The 19,660-nt window shown below is 38.2% G+C and overlaps 1 protein-coding gene across 1 annotated transcript; it reads right to left on the bottom strand.

Moving 5' to 3' along the window:
- Positions 1–691: 691 nt before the first annotated feature.
- Positions 692–3,713, bottom strand: ndufb6 (NADH:ubiquinone oxidoreductase subunit B). Its single transcript, XM_006629951.3, has 4 exons — positions 3,418–3,713; positions 1,380–1,472; positions 1,135–1,179; positions 692–852 (listed from the first exon to the last, which is right to left on the bottom strand). The coding sequence occupies exons 1-4, from the start codon at positions 3,595–3,597 to the stop codon at positions 781–783; spliced, it is 390 nt and encodes a 129-aa protein (XP_006630014.1). The 5' UTR covers positions 3,598–3,713; the 3' UTR covers positions 692–780.
- Positions 3,714–19,660: the final 15,947 nt, after the last annotated feature.

Genomic DNA, 19,660 nt, shown 5'->3' with positions numbered 1-19,660 from the left:
AGCTCGAAGTACTTGTGCACCACTGAAGATCAACACAGAATGTTCTTAATATGCTTCATTGTGGTTTAAAAAGAATCCATATAGTGTCATAGCATTTCAATCTTCTGGTTTAACAAAGATTATTTAGAACTTTGTGATCTTTATGCGTGTTAAAAATATGCCTTCTCTACTTCATTGCAGGACAATCAATTGGGACTTTCATACTTTTTTCAAGACCTTACCCAGCCATCAAGATACCCCATTAAATAGGCAATTAAGACCAAAGCTAAAAGAGAGAAAGCTGAAGAGTAGCTTTAAAGTTTTAACAATTTATTATTCAGGCAGTGATAAAGGGTTTTAGTACTTAATTTGGGAAAAGTATCGTAATGGCTGTTTAGATAAGACAATCCTATACTTTATATCCTAACCTAACTGCTGGGAGTAATTGACACTGTAAAGGCTCAAGACTGATCATGCAGTTTGTGTAACTTCTAAGTAGGCATTGAAAATACCCTGAATTAACATTTATGAAAATTAAAATCCTTAGGTAAATAAACTGAGGTGAGAGAAGTACAATCTCTGTATTTCTGATGTTTGTCCGCCACACGATCTGTTAAGGTTAGGATTTGCTGCCCCTTCTGTTGTAGGATTTCAACTCAAACAGATCAACTGTACATGGCACAAAACAGAAAATGGACAAATAAAATGAAGGTGGCATTTGTAAATTAGTTTTATTGTTAAATAAAATCCTTTTAACCTCAGAAAAGTACACGTGGCTTTTTCTGTCTTTTAGGAACTTGTTCAGTGGTGTCCAAAGCTTTCCATTTCCGGGAAGGGAGGAAGGACCTCTCCAGTTTCCATGATTGTGTCCCCCTAAAATAAATCAAGCAATACGAATCACACGGGATTGCTCAACACTTTCATACCTGCTTCCTCCAGAATAACTAACTTCAACATGCTGAATTGCCTTCAGCATTAATTTCCTTATGAACCTTATTTGGCTGACATCCTAGTTCACACAAATGTTTGTCAATGAATTTGGAGATGAAAGTGAAGGCACAACGGATTAGTCTTCCATATGCAGATTTTCAGTATTCAAACACTATTAAGCGCTACATAAGACATGGGATACTAGACAAGGTAAATAACACTTACAGGGAACAGCCTTGGTTTTGCTTCTACAATACCATATGGTTTCATCTAGAATAAAGAGAACAAATGAAGAACAGATCATTAGAATCCATAACTGCATGCAAAGCTGTATTAAAATGAAATACACAGGTAGCCAATACATAGTTACATACTATAATATATTCTAAAAGAAAAATGGCTTTGTGCTGCTACTCATCTGCCAATTGTGATGGCAATTTATATTTGTATTTAGTACATCCCAAACTTACCGCAACATGATACTTGACATAATAATGACAAATCCAAGCAGGAATTATCAGCTGAGTTAAGGACCATTTTCCAACCCGGTAGGCTTTATAAGTCTGAAAAGAAAGGCTTGTGTTAAAAATAGTTCAATTCAAGCTTATTATTATCCTCTGGGGAAAATTATGTTATGACACACCGCAGTACAACAATAAGAATAAGGAAGACAGTCAATACTTGAGATTCCTTTTACACCCGGGGACACAGAGGCATCTCCCAGATGTGACAAGTTTAAATTCAGAATGGAGGGGGTGAGACACACACCTCATAATGCTCTTGGCCTTCTGTACAACTTTTTGTTTGTAGAGGATATCTTATTTGATTTTTCACAATTATTTTGCTACTTATTTTCACTAATTTTCCCCCAACTCAATTCATTTAATGACACTAATGCTGCCAAACCAACAACTGAGACAGTGTGATAAGACACTTTCAATAAAAGTGTTAAAATATTTCTAAAAATATTTATAGTTCTTAAAATTGTTCTAGAAATAGGTGAGTTTCAGAAGGAAAAAAAAGAGTCTCTGTTGGTCTTTTTCTAAATGGTGTCACATTTGTCCAGTCTTAGGTTTTTATCTGCAAGTCCACTCCCAAGTACTTGGTAGTCACTGACAATTTTCTCCACAGACCATTAATTACAGCAGGTAAGATAAGATCACTTTATTGGCCATATACAAGTTCTTGTATTAGGAATTTGTCTTTTCGCATACCCCAACTTGCTCTCCATGAGACACACAGACAGGGAGAGAAGCTTGGGGTCAGAGCACACGGTCAGACACTTATACGTCACCCCTGGAGCAGTTGGGGTTAAGGGCCTTGCTCAGGGGCCCAACAGAGTAGGATCCCTCTGCCGGCTGCGGGATACGAACCAGCAACCTTCCAGCCACAGGCACAGATCCTTAGCCACAGAGCCAGGGGTATTGCATTTTCCCTAAAATCAATAACTTGTTTCTAGATTTTGACTTCAAAGAGAACTCATTGCACCATTTAGCAAAATCAAGTAGAGAGGGGAAATGATGATTTTCTGTGTTCTTTAATAAGCTGACCAACCTATCACAGGGTTGCTGATACATTCATACATACATTGAATTGAATTGAATTAGTCTTCATTGCCCCTAAGGAAATTTTGTACATCAACAGCTCATATTCATATAACATTACTATGACAATAATACAATACAGCAACGATACAATACCATGACACAAAACAGCATTCAACAACATTGCTCAGGCCGAACTCAAGTGACTCCAACCCGAGCCACATTACTGAATTAAAGACATGTATTGCCAGCGACAGTCCTCCACCACACATCTGAGAATCTGCTGGGATTATCCACGAGGCCTACAGCAGCAAGTATAAAACTGTGCATCCCATCACTAGACTTTCCTCTTCATTTGCCTGCGAACATAAAGTTTACAAAGGCAGAGGCCATTCAGCCGGTCAAGCAGATATTGGCTAACTGTTGTACGGATATCATGCAGACCTTTCTTGCAAGAGTCCAGGGTATATCAGCGTCAGCTTTACCAACATGGCTGGGCAGCTTGTTCCAATCTCCTGAAACGCTTTAGTTTAAAAATGCCTCCTGTTCTCGGATCTAATAAGCTGTGGCTGTATTTAATTTATATATTATTGTTGTTGTTGTTGTTGTTGTTTTTAAGACGAGGACAGTCATTATTAGGCGTACTTCGATTCTCGTCACAATTCATGAAACGGTTCTCAATGAACAAAGGCACCAAGCTTTAACTGGGCGGACAGACAGTTTTTTGATATGCCCACTGAGAAGGTAATTGTCTTCAACAGGTCAGGACGCGAATGCATTACTGATGTACAGTGTAAGACAATGTCACCCCCTTGTCGGAAATCTGCAGGGGAAAGTTACACCACTAGGGAGCACACACAGAGCAAGACGAGTAATCGGCCTAGATCGGACGTAAGCAAGGTAACCCCGAAAAGCAAGCACACGGGGTTCAACTGAACAGGAGCGTTCTTTCGTATCTACTCACGTAAAGCCTCCACAGGCTTCTGGGCTCCAGAAACCGTAACCAGAATTTCTCCACAAGTCCCGGTTTTGCGGGGGGCAGGACGGGCTCTCGGGGGCTCAGCTCATGGTCCTTCAGCCACTGTCGCCGCAGCTTCACCAGCTGCTGCATGCGAAGCCTCTGGTCCGTAGTGTACCCCAGCATCCTGAAGCTGGTACGATCACCCCGCAAATTCTAGTAAAAACACCGACCTTACACCAAGAAGACAGAGGACAGCTGAGCAGCGCTCTGTCGCCTGGAGATGACATCACGCCGTCGCTCTTGCACGTCTCGGTGTTGGGTGACAGAGACGCCTACCGGCGTGGAGGGAAACACACAAACCCTTCAAACAGGAGGAAGGCAGATTCATGTCTTGTGAAAGGAATTAATTGAGGACAGTTTAAGACTTAAGATTTCGTTGAACGGAATTGAGCAACAACTGTATGTCACATATGCAATTCAGACGTAGTGGAAAATGCTGACTGCCTCTCGCAAGCATCGATTTCCCACAGCCTTAATAGTGCGACTTCATGTCTTTAAGGCTTTTTGCATTTGATTAGCGTAAGGAAAAAAATAAAAAATGCGAATACTCAGAATTCATCATTCAACAAATGTTTTATGCCAATTTCTGTTAGCGATCGAAAGTCGGAAAGTATGTCTTGTGTCTTTCTGGGATCGTGTGACTGTCTCAGGTCATGTGACGAGCTTGTTAAATTTTTATTAACTGTAAAGAATTTACAAGTGCAAGTACAATTAGAGGAGCAGAAACAGATACAAGAGAAAAAAACACAAACAGAAAAAAAAACAATTAACTGCCAGAGGTAATGAAGTAGATTATTATATGACCAAATGATATATTTTTACAAATATCAAATGTTTTCCTTGCTTTAGCATTTTTCAAAATTGTAAATAGAATTTAAATGGTTTCAACTCCATCTCAAAAGTACTAAAAAAGGGAGTATTAATGGACCATTTTGATTTATGAATGTGACATTTACCCAGAATGACTAATACATTTACTATAAATATGCTCTTTTCCCAAATTTGCTCTTACACAGTACAACAAAATATCAAAATCCTTAAATCTAAATTAAATCTAAAAAACACCTTTGAATGCCCGACAAAAAACACAAATCATCCTGCTCCTGCCTAAATTTAGAGAGTACTAATTTAACTCGATAAAACCTTTTAACAATTTTAAACGATATCTCTTTAACTTTATTTGTAATACAATATCTATCAGGAGTTGTCCAAACTAATTTCCAGTTTATATTTTCCAACATTGCATTCCAAAAAGATATACAAGGAGGGATAAGATGGGGTTTACAAAGATTCCTTATGGGCTGTAGCGCCCTCGCCTGACGTTGCGGCCGAAGAGCGCCAGGCTGGGGTGCACGGCTCTTTTGAGTTGATAGGTATTAGTATATTATTATCTTGGAGTTTCCAATTATTTAAATTCTCGTGCTTCCTTAAACAGTGCTAATTATCTGCTTCTTACATAAAAATTTTCTTGGATCAGCTACTACAAGACCAGCAGTCATATCACCCTGCAACTCACAACTGACAACCCACTGAAGTTAAGAAGGTCAGTACCTGGATGGGAGACCTCCTGGGAAAAACTAAGGCTGCTGCTAGAAGATGTATTAGTGGGGCCAGCAGGGAGCTGCACATTGGTGGTGGTGGAGGGGAGTGCCCATTACCTGTAAAGCGCTTTGAGTGGATTGTCCAGAAAAGTGGTATATAAGTGGAAGGAATTATTATTATTATTATTATTATTATTATTATTATTATTATTATTATTAAGACCTTAAAGACTCAGAAGGCATGTCCTGTTTAGGTAGGCTCTAATTGAGGCACCTGTAGTAACAATAATTACAACAAGATGGCAGTATGTTAAAGTTAATAAACCAGAACCTTCTTACTGTAGCCCTGACCTCTACCGAGAGTACACTCTCCTCGTCTGAAATGATATCATATAAAGAATCAGGAAAATTTGTCTTAATAAATTAATGTTGCAGATAGAGGCGCTAAAAAACACTTGAGTGAGAATGACTCTTTGCTCTTCATCTGCCATCTTTGCATTGTGTTCATATGTGAACAAAAAAGAACTTTTATATGTATAAAAAATAACATTTCCAAAAAGTTAAAAAGGGATTATTTTTGAAATATCGTTACAGTTTTATACATGATCTTATTATTGGCACCCGTGTTGCCTGCCTAAATCCATCAGTTGTCAGATGCTAAGCAATGTGGGCCTGGTCAGTACTGGGATGGAAGACCAAAAAACAATTGCTGTTGGAAGAGGAGTTGGTGCTGTAGGTTCCACACTTCCTTCTGGAGCAGAACTTCCAAAACCCATGCCCCAGTATGGTGATTGCTTATAACAACATAGGATGAGATGTTAAAGTGAGGTCGTAACTGCTTGATCAGGATTTTATTGCCCTTTTCAAAGAGAAGCTGTGTCCCAGCTAATGTTCCTCTCTGGACTTGCACAATCTGGCCTAAAGTTCTTCCTTATCTCTTATCTCAATTGGTAAATCAGTTTCTCTTTTCTCTGCCTGTTCTGCTGTGTTGTGATGCCACTGGTGCATGTCAGCCACGTGGGGGCTGCACGTCAGTGGATCCATGGTATCCTAACCTTAACTAGAAACCACATCACTCATATCATAAGACAGGAGACGTTATCATCCACTTTTACATCTGGTTTCGGTAAAAACAAGAACTGTGTGGAGTGCTACCTCCAGGTCTTTCATCAAATTTTTAAGCAGTGGCTCAAGAGATGAGTATCATTTCTCTTTGTTGATTGTAAAATCAAAATGAGGCAGGATCTTGAGTGGAATGCACAATTTCCACTTGTACATGCTTGTGTCCATAAAGATGTTAGACATACAGTATTCAACATTTTCAGAGAAATGAAAAATTATTTGTTGCCGTATTGGAAAGTAGAAAGGAGTAGAAAAGTTTTCTTTTTTGGCTGTAACCACAACAGTTAAAACTGAATAATTATCCAATTATAGGCTAAAGTAATTCACATATACAATCCTTATATTTAAAGTTTCAAATTGTTCATAGTGAATTGGAGTGAAAAGTTAGCATGGTTATCTCTGAATGAAAGGAAAGTAACTTTGCTCTTGGCACGAAATGTACTCTGTGTAGCCAAGTGTTTGAGAGAATCTAAAAACAATCCAGTCCACTTCTTAAGTTACACATCTTTTTGCTGATTCCGGTAGCAGGGAGGTCGACATATTTTAGTGCCAAGGAAAGAAATAGAACATATTGATGTAATTTGGACTCAGGCATGAAAGAAAATCTTTCAGCAAAGCTCTACCCAGCTGCTAGGGGACCAAGTGGTAATCTTCAAACTCCCAATCAGATATTACGCTGGCCTGTTCAATAAAAGAGAAGTCTGAAATCTGAAAGCTGACAAAACTTGAATTGGTGTGTATGGTCAAAATAAAATAAAAAAAAACTTTAAATGTCAAACATGGTGTAAGTTTTGTAAAGCCAATACTGTAACCCTATCTGTGGATGGCACTGCACTTGAACTTCAGTCTAAATTGAAAAACAGGAGGGTGATATATGATTCAGACTTGACAGTCGACCCACATGTGCAACATATTATCAAAACATCTTTATTTCACCTCAAAGCTATCGCTAGACTACATCCCATGTTATCGCTAACTGTGGCTGAAAAGGTGATCAACACATTTGTCTCCTCCTGAATTGACTACTGTAACGCTCTACTCACTGGGGTCTCTAAATCCACGTTGAACAAACTCTTGCACCAGTTGCAACATTTTACATTTCGAACAACATTTTTTTGCCTCGTCTGACCTCCAGCCATATATCTGCAATATATCCCAGATGAGATTTCAGATGGACTTCTGTAATGTTTTTTTCTTGCTTCTCACTCATACAGTCAGGTTTGTGTGGGGGCTGGTGTACTGTTGATCGTATGAACAGTGACTCTTTGCAGATCTTTCACAGTCACTGTAGACTTACTATTGGCAGCCCTAAGCAGCTTCCTTCTTGTCCCCCTGCTCATATTTGAAGAGTCTGCATGGCTTGATGCACTTTGCACTTCTTACTCTATAGTTATGACATGCACTTGCAAGGATAAGTAACCTACTCCCTATCTCCAGCACTTCATCCCTGTGTTTTGAAAGCTTCTTTGTCTTCATGGCTTGATTTTCGATATTGCTACAGTATGTGAAGCTTATATTTCAGTATCTGAGGGAATTTACAGAGACAAACGCGTTTACTCTAAAGTCAAGTCAAGCTACTTTGATTACACAGACTAATTTTGCGACCTTTCAAACTATTCTTTTAGCATCTGAACAGAATTACTGTTGCCTTAGCAAAGTGGTCACATGCGAGGCTTCTACATAGTAGTAAACCCTTAGGAAAACTTAGCTGATCCACTATTTTTGCTAGAATGAATTCCATCTTTCATTCTCCAGCACATCCTTTCATTCAGGACTGAACTGTATTTCACTTTAGCAATAACAAGTGGCACAGCCTGAAACGTCCTAGATTACCACAACATTTATTTTGAAATTCACCAATAAAATACATCTAAAAATATATGAATCCCACTCCAAACAGACATAATACATTTGGAATTTCAAAGCTAGGACATTTCATTTCTTGTAGCAATGAAACTAGTTTGCTGTGCAGCTCTTGAAGGCCATTACGTAAAGGCACACACTATGCATTCTATACATACTGACCTAAGGCCTTGCATTCCAGAAAGCTGTTAGCTTTTCAGGGACATGTTAGAGTCTGAGGACCCCAAACAGATAGGCTGAGAGACATTAGGGTGTTTTTAGCAGTGAGAAACATAAATTATGTTGAGTATAAATACAGTTGTACCTTGATTTATGTTAGTCATAATCTTCTTTATATAGTACATAAGATACAGTACCTCCGTTAGTGACCCACATTTTGCAGCCCCAAAGCAATGTGCTGTTGTAGTGTTGTAGTAGAGTAGAGTAATGTGCATGCTTTATGGCCCTGAGCTGCGATAGTGTTCTTGTGAGACAGCCCTTTTACCAGAACCATTATGGACTCGTCCATTCCCTCACGACACCTTGTGCTGAAAACTGCAGGCGCTTCATGACAGGAGGTATTTTCACTATCCTGGCTCTCTGGGGGGCCTGTTTCCAGGAGCCCTCTCCTTTCCTCTCCCTTTCAATCATTCCTTGATGAACACTTCAGGGGGGGTCTAGTTAGCCCGTGACTTTGAGAGGCCTTCGTGTGTTTTTGACAACTGTCCTAATAAATGTGACGGCAGGCAAATCAGAAGAGGTGTGTGGGGACCTACAGCAACTGCTGCAAGTGGAGGACCAGGCTGCAATGGCTGTGATATAAACACAAACAGGTTTAATTCACAATTTATCTGACAAACAATAAATGCAACCTGATGTACAGGTTGAACTTAAAGTCTGCTTATACAGTACAGTCACTAATAATTTCCAGTAATAACGGACATACAGTATGAGTGGACATTTTCTTCTAGTTCTAAACCCTCAACACTAAGTCCATTGTTGTAATCCCAATAACCACGTGTAAAGGAGTTGTATCCGTCTGCAAAGGTGAGGTGATAGATTTATTTTGCTGGTTACAACGCAAACTGGAGGGAACCCTCTCCTTCCGCGTCCAGGTGCGAATCAGCTGAGTCCAAGTGCGTTTGTGTTTGCCAGGTCATCTCAAAGCTTGTCAGCTGACACCTCATTCTCTGATGGGCAGCCGCGAGTTTGCATCGGTATTGATGAGAGCCGTTCACAGTCACACGCTCTCCCTCGATGCGTAATCTCTGTTGTAGATGTGGTGGAAGTTGCTGTCTGGAAAGAGGCAGATGGCTCAGCGGCGCATACGACAGAAGCGATCTGCATGTTGTGTTCATTATTCCAATTTATGAGGGTTGTGGTGGAGAGAAAATAGATTGGAAATTGGCAATTGCATATTAAGGAGGTTTAATAGAAAAAGGGTTGGTGACACCAAAAGTTTTAATAAGACAAATAAGCACAACCTGTAATGCTTTCTAAAAAACATTTTGTTTTGGTCTGGCTAGTTATTTGGCTCTTTAGAGCAAATTAGCTAGCTAAGAAAAAGACTTGATATACCAGCTTGCTACTGGAAATACATGGAGAACCAGAACTTTTGTTATTACCAACATTTAAAAACTATCATCAGACAGACATCACATCAGTATCAACAGAGCACAGGACAGAAAAACACGTCTCATGATTCATGGTTATGAAATCCATTCAAAAGGTCAGGACATACAGTACATTGATTACTTCCTGAATGAATTAGTGCAAGACAATCAGCTGCTCTATTCCCAGCAACGTTCTGGGGCATTCCTAGTATACGCAGAAAGCTACTGCTCATAGTCTCCCAAGAGCATGCCCTAATTTCACCATTTCTAACCCCATCTTTTTGTTTACCACTGAAATGTAAAATGTTCTAGGAAAATCTTATTACTCACTAACAAATCATGAAATAGTACAACCTCCTTTATCGGAGATCTGTTTCGAGCGTCTCCCTGCACATAATGTAGAGTACATTGAACAGGAGGTAGCAAAACATTATGCTGTTCAGCATTGTAATGCCAAGCTCATTAGTGACAGAGTATTTTGGAACATTTTAAATCTCATTGCAAAGCACAGATTCCAGTTAGCTTTTACTTGTAATTTCATTTAAAGCAAGGTCTCTCGGCATAGTGTTCAGCTGTGGTTTTGATTTTCGCTCTTCTTCCTGTTTCTAAGTAATTAAAATGACCTTTCAACCTTTATACTGTAAAAGATAAAACAAAAATGCTGCTGTTGTTCATTTCCATCTCATAATTCACACAATTCAATCTGAGAGCACAGAGATAAATCCAAAACTCTTTCGTGGTGATAATATGGCAAAATTCAAGTCTTCTGCACATACAGGAAAGAGTGAGACAGAATATACGTTGATCTTCCAGAATTCACGCAGAAACCTCCCTGCTGATCTCTTTAAAAATAGTGTTTTACAATAATGTTATACTATGATCTCAGCCATGTTGTTTTCAGTTGCTTCTAAGCAGTACACTTCAGATTCTAGTCTTTGATGTTTTTCAATTAATTATTGTGCTTGTGTGGCCTCTTTTACAAATGTTAATGATATGGGTGATGGGATGGTAGAGGGGTCCTTTTGTACTGCATTCTGTGCTTATAAATTTAGTTTGCATAATGATTTCAAGGGGATTTAAAACAGTTTATTGTATTTTACTGAGTCCTTGCTGCCTTGATTATATATGATTAATTAGGAATATACATGGAAAACAGAGCAAGCAGTGAATTCTGCAGCTGGATACTTAAAAGGATTCAATTTACTGAATGTCCATCAAAATAAACTAATATCACATAAATTAAAATTCTTTTCTTAATTATCTTGTGGGGGAATTGTTGAATTGCATTTAATTGATATTAATCTTGAACATCATATTGGGCTTGCAAAAAAAGTAAGAATGCATGTAAAAAGGAATTTTAAGACAAAAATGTAACCTAGACCTAGTCTGTATACTGAGTACCAGCTTTTTTGGATGCATCAGATGCAGAAAGAGGTTCTAGGAGGTCTTTTTGAAGGGAGACAGTGACAGATTGTTTCTTTTCACAAATCTAGTCCCCATATTAAAGACAACCTCCACCCCTCATGACACCAAGTGTAAGGGCAGCAATCTGTAAATGGTCGGAGAGTTAAAGTTTTGATTTAATCTTGGTCTGTCAAAAGTGCCATAAATCTCAGAATTAATCTTACACATATATAGCTTTTACAGTACATTCCAAAGTAATTGATGTAGTAGGGAATATATGTTAGCAGCTGTGTGCCATTATAAGAGAAAATCCTTAGTTATTAGTGGCAGATGAACTGGGATTTGGTCTCCATCAGCTATTTAGAAAAGGCTGGTACGACAGAAAGCCATTTGTCTGAAATGTCTTCTCCTTTGAGCAGCTGGAAAGAAAGATTCAATACAGGGCATGTTGAAATGGCAGGCTGCACTTTTGTAATCGTCTCTCAGGAATTACACTGGCTCAGTGTGAATTTTCAGTGAATTCAATTCATCTGGTTCTGAATCCTGTTTTTCTTTTTTCTTAAAAAAACATGCTTCTAGTACTGCCATGCAGTTATATATTTTGTCTCTATCCGTAACTACCTTTTGCGGCTTTTAAAAATCTTTCTTCCTTATCCATAAGGGGACCGAATCTGGGCGTCTTTGCCCACTTTCACAACAGGAATCTGTCCAGCTGCCAGGCATCAGCTGTGTCAGTCAGCTCCCATTGACTCAGCTGAAAACAGTGGGAAACCATTCTGAGCCCCACTGAAGGGACTAAAACACCACAACTCATTACCATATCATAGAACTGGACACAGCACCTAATGAATTAAACTGATTAGAGATCCAACTTGCTTACCGTTCTATTTATAATTGAAATGGAGGACATTTTTCAGGAAATATTTTCTAAAGAGATAATTATCAAGACTTCTGATTATACAGCTAAAACACTAACACCACAATATCGTATTGTATATTTGTCTACAGCTTCTCTTACAGTTCAGCTGGAATAACAACTACTTTGGTTCATACTGAAAAACGGCTTTTCTTCAGTATCTTAGTTGTCTGTTTTCTATTTTTCTAACACACGTGTCAGGAAAGAAGAATACCTAAACAAAAGAGAAACTCTATAAATAAGTAATTCATTAAGCTTTCATTCCCAAACAATAACTCAAAATACCTGTTTCCTGTGGGCAAGAATTGAACTCTAAGGATATTCACAGTGCTTATTTGGAGTAAGAGTCAATGAGTGGCACAGTGAATCAAGAGATAAATGCAATAAGATAATTGAAGTTAAAAATAGTACTTAAAATCGCAGGTTCTAGATTGTATTGCCAAACTGTCTGGTCTTCAAAAGTTGTATTGAGTGTTTTTCCTTTCGTGTGCCTTGACCAGGCAATCGGATCTCTAAATCAAAGACACAGCCAGCACTTCCTGGAATTACAGTTTCTTAGGAGAGAGCACTGTTGTCTGTCACTTAAGGACTTTGTTTTCCTCTCATCCCTGAATGCACAAGAGCTTTTTTTTATGCCACCTCACATTTCAGGGAAGAAGGTGCTTCTGTGGAAATGCAGAACTGACTCAGAGGCTCAGGTGGTGCGAAATTCTTTTAAATCCTATCAATAACACCAGGTCACTTTGCCCACTTGAGCCGTCATTGCAGTCCAACTCTTTCTCAAGAGAGACGTCTTCCCTGTCCTTCTGAAGGATTGGGGTGTCCTTAAAATGAAACTGGCTTTCCTAATTTGTGGCTTTGCCGAAGGAGGGTAGTACCAGAAAGACAGATAATTTCAAGTGCAAATTACAGAAAATCTTGTCATGAAAGCTTTGTTAAACCCTGATCCCGAGTCTAATTGTATGAAACACACTTAACTGTTTAGTGCTCTCTGTGGAAATGTGCTAAAATTCACCAGTGAAGAGGAGCATGGGAAAGAACCAAGCAAATCCAACTTACTTCTGACAGATTATGTTGTTGTTGTTAGGTCAAACACAATGCTGAATAGGCTGGAGCACCGTTTCCACAACTAGTCTTGTTGTCATTTTATTGATTGATTTTATTTTTACCTTATTGTGTTTGCACCATTGATCCTCCTACTTACTCATTAAATGTGTTTACCTAGTAAATAAACAATATTTACATACATCCCTAGAACAGACTGTACAGTACTGTAGGAGGGTAGCTGCTGAAGCTACAGTATTTTGCTTTTTTGTTTGAAAGAAGAGTGAAAATACTGTATGTGAAACAATCAACACTTTTGATAAAAGCTGTTGAAAATGTAAAAGATTCAATCATGTTTGGTTACAACTTTTGATCCGACCGTGTGAGTTTTGGGATACAATTACCGAGCGGTGCACCATGCCATTCAAGTACCAAAGGGGTCTCTGAAAAAAAAAATTCAGATAGGAGCAAAAAATCACTCGTCCTAAAGCTGTCTTGGGCCCCAAAATCCAGCGCTGAGTGTCAAAACTTTCTAAGTACTGTAGCAAGTGAATGTTAACCCTAACCCTAGCTGGGGTTTCGAATGAGCAGTTTCTCAATCTATATCTGAACCTCAGCAGTCATCAGATTTTGACATGTTCCCCAAACCAAAAACTATGAGTGTGAAACAATCAAAACCATTGATAACAGCTGTTGCAAATGTATTACATTCAATCATCTTTGTTTACAACTTTTGATCCGACCGAGTCACTTTTGGGATACATTTACCGGGTGATGCGCTGCGCCATCCAAGCACCAAAAAGTCTCCGAACCAGCTTTTGCCCCTAAATCCAGCGCTAAGCATAAAACTGTCTGAGCGTAAAACCACACTGAGTAGTGTGTGAATTCTTACCCTAACACTAGCTGGGGTTTCAAATCAGCCTTTCTGCAATCTGTATCTGAACCTCACCAGGACTCGGATTTGACATGTTCCCCAAATCAAAAAGTAACGTATAGGAAAGCCCAAGCTTGGTTTCACCATGTTCAGTTTTAGTTTGCCTGTCAAATATTTTATTATTAAGATGGATTCCACTGTGGCTTGTTGATAAATATAAGGAATTCTTTTCACCTTGCATTGGCAAACTGCAACGAAGCAGAGTGCTTCCCTGAGAATTCTGTCGTGCATGAAGACAATATTCTTTGGATAACAACTTTTGTATCTTGTGAGCAAATTATTTCAACAGAACGTTTGAGTTACCATAATTAGTCACTGCATCACATAGTTTCTGTTGTGCATTTCACCGTGTGTGTATACTGTAGTTCTGCCAAACCCCTTCAGGAGCATCTCTGATCCTGTTTCCTAGGAAGCAGAAGACACTTCACAGAGGGGCTAAATTTATCTGTGTTCATCAATGTAAAAGGAGAACAGCCAGAAATAAACATTACCATCAATTACCATGGGGTGTGGTCATAGATTAATTTAAGTATGTGTCTCTGAATGCAATACTACAAACTTGCATGCCTTGCAATATTTGTTACTTTTACTGATGTTAATTTTGTTTGAACTGTCTAATTTTTGAACGTTAGCACAATAAGAGAAAGAATGTGAGTGTTGCTATCCCGCAGAAAAAAGTATTATCGTATCCATCGCAGTGCAAATTATTTTTTGGGGAGAAACATTTCGTTCTTGAATTCTGTCGGATTTGCTCTCACAGTGTTTTGAAATCTCATCCTGAAAATTAGCCCTGGGTGCCAGAGCATTTTTAAACTTTACTCTGCAATAAAATAACTTCTTCATAAAAACTGTGAACTTAACAAAATATTTGGATCATTGAAACTAAAAGGTGGGTATCAGTATGTTAAACTAAGCCGTTAAATACATAATGCTGACCATCAGATAATCACTTAATTTAAAATGACTCCATATAGAACATTGTTTTATTTTGCCATTGATGGGATGGCATTTTGAACCTATTGTCCCAACATTAGAAATAATTCAGTGTCTAATCATTTGTTTGCATGCAGTAATGAGAACCCAAAGACTGAGAGGTGTTAGAAATTCTATGTGCTATTTGTTCAAAATTTAAATACTGTGATACCCATATAGCACAAATCCCCAGAAACATTCATCTTAATACATTTAAAATGTTTTTAAATAATGCCCAAGGTAACATACATCACTATATCAACGAGACCTCATTCAGAAAACGGAATGCACGTGCTGTCTTTAAGTATTTACTGTCGTTTTTAAAAAATGTTTTCTGAAACAGCTGCCAGTCCCTAAACGAGATGTACCCATTGTTTTATTTGCTTTCGTTATAGACCAAGACATTTTATTATAATATGAAACAGTCAAATATCCATGCTAGCGGCAAAAAATAGTTTTTTTAAAATAATGTGTAGATTTATAAAAAATTATAATACTGGTATTAATTTTAAATTGGCTTAAACAGTACATACAAAAAAACTACATTTTGCATTTGGATTCCATATACTGTATCATATTGGAATCTATATTGGTTATTATTCATAAACAATTTCTTCTTCTTCTGTATCTGTAGCTACAGAATTTAAAACAAAATTTCTTGTGTCTAAAAACTCAGATGTTCACTTGACACAATTAATTTATGTATAAAGTTATAATTTTAATTTATACATTTTAATTCTGTAATGAATGACTAAATCAATTAGAAGACTACCTAAATGCAAATTACCCTAAATTTATCACTAAAATAGTTTTCTGTGCTGCTCATGCAATCATTTGCATATTAAAATAATATGCAATTAAAATTATATGCTTGCAGGAAAAATAACAGCCTTGTTGAACTTCACTCAGGGTATCTAATATCATTTCAAGTATTGTCTATTTGCCATAAAATTGTCAAACGTCTGTTGCATTTCAAAACATTGGATTACCCCTGTGAGTTTTATTTTACAATGTTCTGTTTCAATGTAGATTGATCATCTGCTTCCCACAGACAAAAATCAGTGGAGGGGAACTTGTAGTTTCTGAGGAAGGGATCACAATTTTAAATTGGTGGAACATTTCACAGCCAGTTAGTCACAAAAAAATCAAATAATATTTTTTGCCTTTTACCTGTCTGTGATGACTAGGTAATTACTCAGGCAAGCTTGTAATTTTTATATGTATAAATCTATTGGGATAAGGCTGAGTTCCTATGCTAAGTGTCCTCAAATAAGATGAATTCACATATCTGCAAAGCTCATGTTTCACAGGACGTTATACAGTTCTAATTTACTGCATACTGTAAAAGTAGCAAGTGGATCATATATAGATGAATGGTAAGAAATGTTCCCCTGCGTGGACCTCATTGAATTAGTACTTGTCATCAGCTTGCAGGGTCATCTACTTGTGTTTTGACACTCTATCGTTTTCCTGAGTGTTTACTGTTGGCGTTGCGTTGCTCAGTTTCAGTTCAAATTAAGGCATTGATATTTCGCGCAGATACAAGATGGTGTGATATAATGTATCTGCACATGTGCGTTAGATTCCCTCTTGAACATGTTTGCAACACCGCTGTTGTGAAAGATGAGTATTAGCAGTAGGTCTTTCAGCATTCTACAGTAATCCAAGAAAAAGACATACTATTAAGTCCAGTACAGTATTATCAGGACTTAATTCTCTGCAAGATCATCGGAATCATCCCTCTGCACCTTCTGTATTCAGAATATCAGGGGCATGCTGAGCCTTTGCAGTGTTTGTTATTTCTATTTTTAACTTAATATTATAAGTTAAAATGAACTTTAATTTTAAAAATATTTTCTAGTTTTTCAGTAGGACTTCCGTTTTGATCATTTTCACAGACATCTGACAGAATATGATTTCTCTTTCAGTGAGGTGGTTGCATAATAAAAAAATACAAACAATTTTCTTTTGGATTCATCAGGTGTTTTCCCACACAATCAGACACTGAACCCCTCCCCCCCACAGTAATTAAAGAAAACAAGACACATGCAGAGAGCACATCTTGTACCCTGAACCCACTGGTGTTGGCCAATAGTTTCGGCTGTTAAGCCTCGTGTTAGGTGTGAAGAAGGTTCTTCACCAAAAACAAACTTTCTTCTACTTCCCAGAATTGAATTTTGCTGTTTAGTTTTTTGCCTGGTTTCCTCTGGGACTGTGGAGACCTGGAGGCTGCTTCAGACTCAGTTTGCTCTTTGCAGGATAGACTGAATTAACTTAATCTTAATAATAACTTAATAAGGGCCTTGCTCAGGGGCCCACCGGAGTAGGATTCCTCTGTCGGCTGTGGGATTTGAACCGGCAACCTTCCAGTCACAGGCACAGATCCACTGCTCTGCCGAATAAATGGATATATAATTGATATAGGCTACATGCATGCTTTAAAAGAGCATATGATATGATCTGTAATGCATTGCATGTTACTGTAAAGAGCTGTTACCCCCTCTCTCGAATTGACAGCTCAAGTGTAATTCTGCTTGTGACACTGTGAATGTTCTCACTATGAAAACTAAAAATAAATTTTCCAAAATAAACTGTAAAGTACTCTTAAACTCCCGCAAACCACTTTGTTATATTAGTTCTGCACTTATGTTACAGACAGCCAGCTTCCTTGCCCAGACTGAACTTTATTCTGTGCATTCGGCTAGCTTGATGTCCAAGGAGAGAGTCTGTAGAATGTCTCTGCAGAACACAGGCAAGTGGGCCAATCCACATTTGATGGACTGGTGCTTTAAGATGACTTTCCACTATACAGTGTCTTCAAAAGAAATTTCAAAACATAACACAACAGGTCTTAAGAGTTAGTTAAAGAGACAATAAATTAAGCTGCAAATGATGCAATAAAAGCACTTGTGAAATGAACATCTTTAAAATAGGTCAGATGTGAAAATCTGTCAATCCCCTATTGCTTCCCATGGAAGTGTAAGCAGGATAAGTAAAGGTTTAACAAAACAAGGGGTATGGTACAATAACATTCTCCTACTGCTGCCATTATTAGCTATTTGATAAATAGATGCATCACTAATAAGGACAAAAATAAGTAAAGTTTTATTTGGATGTTGCTGCATAATCATACTTCATACTGCTGCATATGATGTTATAATTACATGCTTTAAAAGGACGTGCGTGACCACAAATGACACACTGTAACGTGTATAAGAGGTTGTGACATTCATTTTAGCATCGTTTTTAGCTTGGATCATACCAAGTGCTAGAAATGATGCTTAAGCAAATGCCATGGCCTTTTATGCATGTCAAGTCATAAAAGCATAGCATGCAGGTCCCTATAAAGCACTATGCACATGATTATAACGTCTTGTCTAGCAGCCATGAAGGGATTATGAGGCCATCGTGCAGCAACATTCAAATACTTATCCACCCCTGGTGAACTATTAAACAACCTTGCTTTTTAAACAGCCCTGATTTTCATAAGTTATATTCATAAATGTAAACTTTATTTGTTTTAGTAATTTGAGGTGCTAAGTTCCCTATTTCAGTGAATTTGACTTCTTTTCATTAGGTGTCGAGTTAGACTGCCTAGATTCAAGAGTAATAGAACTACAGTAAGTCACCTTTTAGTCCCACAGCTATCAACCTCCATTTGAACAGTTGACTGTTCATTTACTTTATATATTTTTATGTCCTTTCTCACCATACATCAGTTAAATGTATTGTACAGTATGTATTGTGTGATATGTTGTCTGTTAGATATATTGCGTAATGTGTTATGTCTTTACCTGCCTGCAAAGCAAATTTCCTATCTGGAACAATAAACTAAGTATTAATTTATTCAAGATAATGGAAAAAAGCATTCCATTAAAACCAGCATATCATTCTAGTGATCAGTATCTGCCCAATGTGTCCCACATGTGCTCAGCTTGGAAGAGATCTAGCAATAAGGTGAACCAGTCCACGACCTTAAGCCCTGAGAGTAAGTGTTTTGAGTGACCCCTGACATTCACAGAGGAGCACCATCATGTTGTAAGATTAAGGCATTACACTGATGTCGGTACTCCATTGACTACTGTTATCATCTTCAGGACTGTTTCCTAAGTTTCTCCATGTGTGTCCATCAGGATACATGTAAAGTTCACCGTCATACTAAGAAACAACACAGTGAGCCTCACTGACTTGTGTAAAAGTATTACTGCTATAAGAGTTTATAAATAGGATAAAGCAAAGCCCTAGGAACACCCTGTGCCATGAAATTCGAGTTGTGGACTGGGATTCCAAGCTTGGACTTACAGTCGCCAGTGGAACAGTATCTGAAAGAGCTGTCTTGTACAGGAAATAGCAGCGGCCCGACATGCATTCCAGCAAACCACTGACAGGTGCAGCGCGTTGCAGGTCTTCTTTCAGAAACAGAAAACCTGCCCTACCAATTACCCGGATTCGGAGTCCTCCACTGCACATCAAAAGGAAAAGGACAAGCCTGCGGCAGCCTGGAACCTTAGATTCAAAACCCGTTCGTCAGATTTCCCAACGGGCAGAAGGCTTCAGTTTTTTAGCCGGGTGTGCTCCAGCTTCCAGGCTTTAAACACGGATGTCAGAGATGTCCGCTCACCACGATGTCCGAGAGAACAGATTTTCGATTCAGGACACATTTTGATCAGACTCCCACCGATTCAGTTCACCACTGCGAGAAAGGACTTAAAAATATATTGGTGTACTGCTTCGTCAGAACGATTATTGTGAGTGTTCACTACAACATGAATTGTTGCACTAATTGAGTGCAGATTTG

Source organism: Lepisosteus oculatus, chromosome 1 (assembly GCF_040954835.1).
Source record: "Lepisosteus oculatus isolate fLepOcu1 chromosome 1, fLepOcu1.hap2, whole genome shotgun sequence".
Classification (NCBI taxonomy): Eukaryota; Metazoa; Chordata; class Actinopteri; order Semionotiformes; family Lepisosteidae; genus Lepisosteus; species Lepisosteus oculatus.
The sequence above is the reverse complement of the archived record's forward strand: the minus strand, read 5'-3'. Positions and strand labels throughout refer to the sequence as shown.

What these genes read in the sequence shown, in the direction of transcription:
- ndufb6 (XM_006629951.3), bottom strand. Translation starts at nt 3,597, where the DNA reads ATGCTGGGGTACACTACGGACCAGAGGCTTCGCATGCAGCAGCTGGTG. An exon ending in GAAGCCTGTGGAGGCTTTAC is followed by an intron (nt 1,473 to 3,417) that starts GTGAGTAGATAC and finishes CTTTCTTTTCAG; the next exon opens with ACTTATAAAGCCTACCGGGT. An exon ending in CAAAACCAAGGCTGTTCCCT is followed by an intron (nt 853 to 1,134) that starts GTAAGTGTTATT and finishes GATTTATTTTAG; the next exon opens with GGGGACACAATCATGGAAAC.